The 7,535-nt window shown below is 55.3% G+C and overlaps 1 protein-coding gene across 4 annotated transcripts in view; it reads left to right on the top strand.

Moving 5' to 3' along the window:
- Positions 1-280: 280 nt before the first annotated feature.
- TLE3 (TLE family member 3, transcriptional corepressor) overlaps positions 281-7,535 on the top strand; it is a 50,032-nt gene continuing 42,777 nt past the window's right edge. For 2 of the 4 annotated variants that reach the window (XM_058541966.1, XM_058541965.1), the window contains exons 1-4: positions 281-1,361; positions 1,910-2,010; positions 2,525-2,588; positions 3,572-3,616. In XM_058541966.1, the coding sequence (XP_058397949.1) occupies positions 1,338-1,361; positions 1,910-2,010; positions 2,525-2,588; positions 3,572-3,616 (234 nt within the window). In that variant the 5' untranslated portion in view covers positions 281-1,337. The remainder of the gene's footprint in view (positions 1,362-1,909; positions 2,011-2,524; positions 2,589-3,571; positions 3,617-7,535) is intronic. The other 2 variants (XM_058541968.1, XM_058541967.1) reach the window with 1 other exon arrangement.

Below are 7,535 nucleotides of genomic sequence, written 5' to 3'. Positions count from 1 at the left end.
CAGGACTATAATATATATCTATTTATTATATGTCTTTCGGTTAATTCCCGATCTGAGGAGCGCTGTTTTTCACTCCCATGCGAAAGTCACCAGCGGGTAGGGCCTGATTGCTACTTTTCATGCATAGTTTTAGACACAAGAGGGCATTGTGACGTCGCGCCCGGCGGCGCCCAGTCGCAGGCCGAGTCCGGCAGCCCCACGTGGGGACCCCGCGTTCCCATTGGCCAGCGCCGGGCGAAGCTGCCACATTATTTTGTTACTTTTCAGTCCCTATTTGGAACTGCTCTCGCGGCAGTTCAGACCTCGTGCTCGTCCCCCTCGCCTGTCTGTGTGTGGTATCCGCAGGTCCGGGGCACTTTTTTTGGTGTGTGTGTATGTGTGTGTGTTGGGTGTGTGTTTAGGGGGTTTGTCGGGGCGCGGAGAGGAGAGCCGGGCTGAGGGGAAGGAAGGAAGCTGCAGAGCTCCTCGGTCTCGGGCTGCGTCTCCTCTCCAGCGCTCTCCTCCTGCGCGCTCCGAGGCGGCGGCGGCGCCGAGCGCTCCTCGCTGGGGACGCGGCGTTCGAGCTGGGAGCAGCGAGGACCCCTTTGCGGAGGCTTCCTGTGCCCACTGGAGTTAGGATGCCTGGAAGGTTGATTTGCACCTACTGAGCCCGGAGTTTCCTCCTCGGCCCTGGGAAGGCTTGCAGCGGCGGCAGCGGCGGCAGTAGCAGACGGAACAGCAGGCTCTCCTCTCCGAGGGGGGGCGTCGAAGCGCCCGCGCCAGGCTCCCGCCCTTACCCTCCGGCGCTCCTGCGGCCCCAAGCCGCCACCTCGGTGCCTGCCTCCTTCCTCTTCTCGCCGAGAGCCGCCTCTGGGATCGGACCCGGGCGCTCCGGATGCTGGGGCTGCCCCGGCGCGCCCCCCTCCCGGCGCGACGCGCTGAGTGATCCGGCGGGGGCCAGCGCTCGCCCTAGGAGGGGCCCCCGGCCTCGGGACCCCGCGCCGGACCCGCCGGGGAGACGACGATGTCCGCGCAGCCCCCGGCTCTGACGCGCTCCACGCAGCCGGGGGAAGGCGGCCGGCCGCAGCCCGCCGAGCCCTAGGCGCACAAAGCCCGCGCCCGCCGCCCGGCCTCGGCGCCCGCCGACGACTTTGCCGCCTGCTCCACGGCTCTTTGTCTCCACTTGGGGCGGGCGCCCGACTCTGGGATTTCGCTGCGAGAGCGGGCTGGGGGGGCCGGGGGCGAGCTCTCGGTTTCCCGGCCGCCCCCCGCTCGGGCTTGGCTCCCCCCTCCCCCGCACCTCCCCGGCCCGGGCTCTCGGCGCTTCCACGCTCTTGGAATCACGACCCCTCCCTGCCATGTATCCGCAAGGCAGACATCCGGTGAGTAATTGCAACTCGGTTTATTTAAGCATCTATCATGGCAGGGTGAACAAGGCAGTTTATCTGGCACCTCCATTTTGCTTGTTGCTACCTTTACGGTGTGTGTGGTGTGTGTGCGCGCACTCACACAAAGGGGATGGGGATGGGGCGGGCGCCGTTGAGAGAGGAGGTTAATTCCGCCCGAGCGGCGTGGGGGGCTGCCTGTGTTCCAGGGGAACTGTTTGTTTTCACGCTGCCCCCCGCCCCCTCTCCTAAGTCTCACAACTCACCCGGCGGGTCTCCCCCGCCCCGCCTTACTTGGGAATGGGAGCCCCTTGGTGAAAGAGATGGGAGACCCGTGGCCAATAGGGAGCGATTGGGGCGCCCCCCTTCCCCCGCCCCATCGGGGAGCTGAGAAACTTGCTGGGAAGGTTCTGGGCTGTGAGGGTGGCCTCTCTGGTTGGGCAGGGGTGGGGGGAGGCCGGGGGAAGCCGCCGAGGGGCCCGGGCAGCTTGGAGCCGCGTCTAACGCCCCCGCTCCCTCCCCTGTCTTGTCTTCGCGGGCTCCAGGCTCCCCATCAACCCGGGCAGCCGGGATTTAAATTCACGGTGGCTGAGTCTTGTGACAGGATCAAAGACGAATTCCAGTTTCTCCAAGCTCAATATCACAGGTAAGGTCGGTGGGGGCCGCCCCGGGGCTGGCGGGGAGGGGGCGTCCCCGCCGCGGCTCATGCCATCCCCTGCGGGGACGGAGGGGGCTCCCGACCCCGGGGCGGCGGGGCAGCCAGGGCCTCCGCCTTTTGTTTCCCCTTTCCGTGCGCGGCGCCTTAACCCTTTGCTGCCTGCAGCCTCCCGGCTCCTCGCGCCGCCCCCGGGGCCCCCGGGGTGAGGGTCGGGGTCGCCAGCTGGCTCGCTGTGGGGCTGGAGGTCGGGAGCCTGCGCCGGGGTGCCGCCCCCGCGGCCGTGATAGATCCACTCGCTCGGCCGCTGGAAGTTTCAAGTTGTTTCACTCCTTTTCCGGTGGCGAGGACCCAAGGCCCCCTCTGCGCCGAGGCTGCGGGATAATGGGGTAACCCCCGGAGGCTGTCAGGAAAGTGGAAAACGGCTCTCAGAGGCCTTTGGGTTGAGGCCTCGGAGGAGGCTGTGCAGGCGCCAGGCCTGAGCCGGCTCCTTCTGCCCTCGCAGCCTCAAAGTGGAGTACGACAAGCTGGCGAACGAGAAGACGGAGATGCAGCGCCATTATGTCATGGTGAGATGCGGCCCCGCGGGGCCGGCGGGGGTCTGGGGAGACTGGAGCCGGGTCCCCACCTCGGCCCGCCCCAGAGCAGCCCTGGGAGCGGGTGAATCTGATTGCCCTCCGACTCTGCACCAGCCTCCCTTAGCCTTGATCACTTGGAGGAGGGTGGATGAAAGGAGGAACAGAAGGAGAAACCAAACCCCAGGCCAGCCCTTCTGCACTGCCTTTGTGACCCTCTGATTTGTGTTTTGAAGGTTTCCCAGAGGATTGGTTGCCTGTCTTGGTTAGCTAGATAGGATTGGATCAGCCCACGTCGGGACTGGATAAAAATCTCTTTTAGAGACCTCCTGGGAGTGTTCGGAAACTTCACTGCTTTGCAGCCCTGGATCTAGGCAGAGTGGGACGAGCCCTCTCCACCACCCCTTTCCTTCTCCAGGGTTTTCTGAGAGTGGAGGAGCCTTTTAAAGTCTTCTGCCTCCGTTGCTCTCCTCAGGGATCCCCCAACTGAGAATCTTGTCACCTTGGGGCAGTAGGTAGACCATCTCCCCTTTTCCAATGTCTGTTCTTGCAAGTTTAAATCTTGCGTCTGTGAGAGGGCATGGGAGGCACTTAAGTGCAGCTCCTACACTGCTTTCCACATAAGAGGCCTTCGACACATTGCTAAATAACTCTCAGGACAAGAGGGTCCCAGTGTACACATGATTCCCTGTTGAACCCAAACCTTGTATAAACAGGATACATGGCACATGTGGTGCTTGTGGGAGGGAGGACCCAGCTATTCTTCCTCCTGTATATAGAATGTTCTGTTGAGATGAGAAGAACACTTGCCCGTTGTCAGCTCTTAAACTCCTCAATAGCTGGCTTTGGGATTTGGTTTAAACTTGAGCAAACGGTTCACAAAAGTACGATTTGGTGAAAATCTTCCCAATAGCTGATTTTGGAAAACGAACAGGTTTCTGTGTTGTCTGTTAATGGCAATTCTTTTTTACTTTTAGTACTATGAGATGTCCTATGGCTTGAACATTGAAATGCACAAGCAGGTAAGTGCTTTTCTCTTTAAAGAGAGAACTAATTTTTAAAACTTGTATAATACGTGGATTTCGTATGGCCCCTCCTGTTTAAAAATGAGCCTAGTTCTGTTCCTCTTACTTCTTGAGGAGTGAATGGATCACGTCCTTGGAATGCAGGGTCTGAGGCTTTGCTGGTTTCTCGGACATGGTGAGCTTTCAGCATTGAGCTTGTGAAGTTAGTCAAAAGGAGCAAAGGCAAAGTTGTACCTTCAGGATCTTTACAAACTCCTGAAACCCAGAGGTGGTGGGCTGCTTTTATTTGTTTCAATGTAAAATTCTCAAGAGGAAATGCAGGAGGAGTGTGTGTGTGTGTGTGTGTGTGTGTGTTGTGCTCACGCAAAAATGTGATGTTCTGCCTTGATAAGATTAAACTTCAAGCGTCTTAAAAGCCACGCTGAGCTGTCAAAATTTAAGGGAACAAGGCACTAACTGCTTAAAAATAGAAAGTCGGAATGAAGTACAGCCGTCATGGCTTCCATTTCTGAGGCTGCTTTCTCGTCGCTGTCTTAATCTGTAGGCATCTGCATTCCCATTTTACAGGGAAGGAAGCTGAAGGAACTTGCCCAGGGGCAGCCTATCCAGGACTTCTGAGATGGCTGGGAGTTGAGCTCAGCGTTGAAATCCTGAAGTCAAACCAGTTTAGCTGGTGTGGTAGTGTTTGATGGATATGTAAACTACCTCCTATTGTCAGTCTTCTAATAACAGTATACCTCAAACCGAGCAAATACAAACACCCTTTATCTCAGTGCCTATCAGTAACTAGTCCGGGTGCTGGGCTGGGCTGTGGGAGAGGCCTGTTTGTGTATTTGTGTTCCGAGGAGAGGCTGCCTATAATTTGGCTTGGCCGGCGGTTAGAGTTGATTTGGCACGGATAAATGGTGCAGGCCGGTTGTTCTTTTTAACAATTGGTGTTCTTGAAATCTCAGAAGGCTGTTGACTCATTCTAGCCTTTGGTGACCGTGACTTGAATGGATTTTCTGCTCTAAATTAACAGTCGTTTACAAGGTTTAAATTTTGCTCTTTAAGGGGGCAGGACCCAGGGCAGGTGAGAAGGGCAGGTGACCTCTGGAATGCTTGTAGATTCCTGCCCGCTCCAGTGGCTTCGTATAGAGCCTTTTGAACGTGTAGTTTCCTTTGCCCTCCTAGCCCCAGTGTTGGACGAAGGGCAGCCAGAAAGGGGCCTGAGTTTATTGAGCAATGTGGGAAGCCAGCTTGTGGCTTCCTGAGGGATTAGCTTCTTAGGGAGGCACATGAAGGCTACCAGGTTTTTACTGCTTGACCCACAGAAATCACGAACAGACACTGCTTTGTACGTAAAGATGCTTCTCCTTGGGAGAATGGGCTAGAGACAGGCTCTGCCCAACTTTCAGCGGAACTGACCAGATCTGACTCGTCCAGTAAGAATGCGTGAAGTGGAACTGGGGTCCCAGGTGTTCAAGGACCTTGGGGTGTCATGCAAGGTGCCACCCCCTTCCTTTCTCCGCCCCACCTTTTTTTCCTCAGCCCTTAGTATCTTGGGTGTGTTTAAAGAGGGTAATTGCACCTAGGTTGACAATTTATAGCAGCAGTTATTCTAAGAGCTTCATAATTAAGGTGTAATATGTCGTTGCATGTTGAGGTCTGCATGGGTGGTGTTCACCATGTCTGTAAATGTATGGTTCTGTGGCACAAAGAATGCACCTTGGCTGGTGGAGCAAAGCTGTTCCCGGAGTCCTGGGGGCGCTCTGAACCCAGGAAGAGTTAACCGTCTTAACGCATTTGGTGGTGGGGTTTGCATCAAGAGCAGCTGTGTGCATCTGGGACTTCTGGCCGTTCCCCAAACAGGGTTCTTAGGGGGAGAATGCCTGAGGTTTGGCTACACCGTCTCATTTAATCCTTTCAGCTGCCAGAGGCAGATAAATGGATTTTTTGCCCCCTTTTTATAGGCGAGGAAACTGAGGCTTCAGGGAGGCCAGGAGGGCGGAGCTGGAACTCAAGCCCGGGCCTCTGGATTCCCAAACTGGGCGCTTTACCCCACCTGCTGCTCACCTTTGCCTTCCATCCTCAGCTCCCATTTGCTTCCCAGCATGAATGTGTGTGCTCTGAATGCAGTTCCTTTGCAGGGTTTATGGCAATCTCTGAGTTGGGTGAAATCGCCCTGTGGCTGTGTAGGAACAAAGAGGCAAGGAGGTGAAGAAACCTTCGCTGAGAAATGCAACCCTGATCTAATGGGGCTGTCCACACCCTAGGCTTGCGAGGGTTCTGCAGCAGAAAACCCGGCCACTAATTGTAGTGTGGGTCTTGGGTGCATTTGGCGGATGGTGGTTAGGCCTGAGCAAACAAGTTTATCAGCTGACCTGTTTAGCGGTTGACTGGTGTTTTATCTGCACACACAATCAAGTGACTGGAGTGCTTGAATTATTCATGCAGTGTCCTGCCCTCTAGACTTGACTGTTCGTGTGATTACATCTGCCTGGAACAAACAGGCTGGATTCTTCATCTTTAAGCTCAAGGGTGGGGGTGGGGGCTGTCTGTACTTTTATATAATAGAGGATCTCCAGAGCCAGCACATTGGGAAGTGTGGCAGTCCTCAGCCTGTACACACACACACACACACACACACACACACACACCCCTACACATAGACACACATGCACACCTTCTTACCATCACCACCACCATATATTTCTTTAAAAGCTCTTCTTTGCTGGCTCTCTGGGAAATGCCTATTAGGCAGGAACCTCAGGTTCTGCCAGATGGGCCCAAGGGTTGACAGAGGGCAGCCGATGAGGTGCGTCCAGCCTTTTTATATTTTACCAAGAGGTTAAACTCACTGTGGCTGGCTCTCTTCCTGGCTGTTTCTCTGTCTCCCTCTCATTCTTTTTCCAAGCTGTCAAATCCTGGAGAAGTAATAAATGGTTTCTCCTCCTCCTCTTCTGCCTCCCTCCCTAATTATGGTAAAGCAAAGATGACAGAATCACGGGCCTGGCCCGAGACTTCAGAGGTCACCCACCTCTCCCAGCCCCTGCTTCCAGGCAGAATGTCAGGGTGATTCAGCGAGGCCACCCTGGCCGTGATGGCTGGCCAGCTCATCAGTCCCCATCTTGTTCCTGCAGAGGCTTTCCAGTGTCAGCCACAAATCACAAAGCCAGCTTAGAGGCAAGTGCTTCAGAGCAACGGTTGTGCATGGATTTGAGGCACTGATGCTGTGAGAAGCTGGCTCAGGCCCTCTTTTCACCCTTACGCCATGAGTGCTGAGGTTTTGAAAGAGGAATTGAGCATTTTGTTTTGGGGACAGCGTCATGCCAGCACTTTACCATCACCTTTTTCTGTAAATGAAGCAATCCTTCTTCCTGGAACTGGGAGAGCCCTTTGGCTTCTCATCCAAACCTTTCAAATTACATACGAGGACACCGAGGCCCAGAGAGGGGAGCTGATGGATCCAGAGGCATCCAGTCCCATGTTGGTGGTAGAGCTGCTGCCAGCCTTTCCTCCCAGCCCCAGCTCTCTTTTTAGCAAGACTCAAGGCATGAAGAGTGCTTGTTTACTAACGAATAGCGCTCTGTGTCTTTAATGACGATTGCTTCTTTCTGGGTTATCATCTCAGGAGGCTGAGGCTACACACTTGGCTCCACCAGAGGCCAAAGTCCCCCGAACCATATCCTCTAAGCCCTCTTTGCCCACAGTCTTCTTCCTAATTGCCAGCTATTTGCATAACTACTGATTTGATCTGCGTAGTAGCAGACAGAATTACATGACTAGCAATCCCAGAGGTAGGGTCAAGGTGAGGAAAAGTGGTAAAACCTGTCACCTTTTCCCCTGAGGATACAGAAAGCCATGGGGGTGGCCATGAACACAGGACTGAAGAGGGAGATGGGACATCTCCATTTGTCATACACACGCGCGCGTG

This window comes from Diceros bicornis, chromosome 5 (genome assembly GCF_020826845.1).
Source record: "Diceros bicornis minor isolate mBicDic1 chromosome 5, mDicBic1.mat.cur, whole genome shotgun sequence".
NCBI classification, from domain to species: Eukaryota; Metazoa; Chordata; class Mammalia; order Perissodactyla; family Rhinocerotidae; genus Diceros; species Diceros bicornis.
The sequence above is the reverse complement of the archived record's forward strand: the minus strand, read 5'-3'. Positions and strand labels throughout refer to the sequence as shown.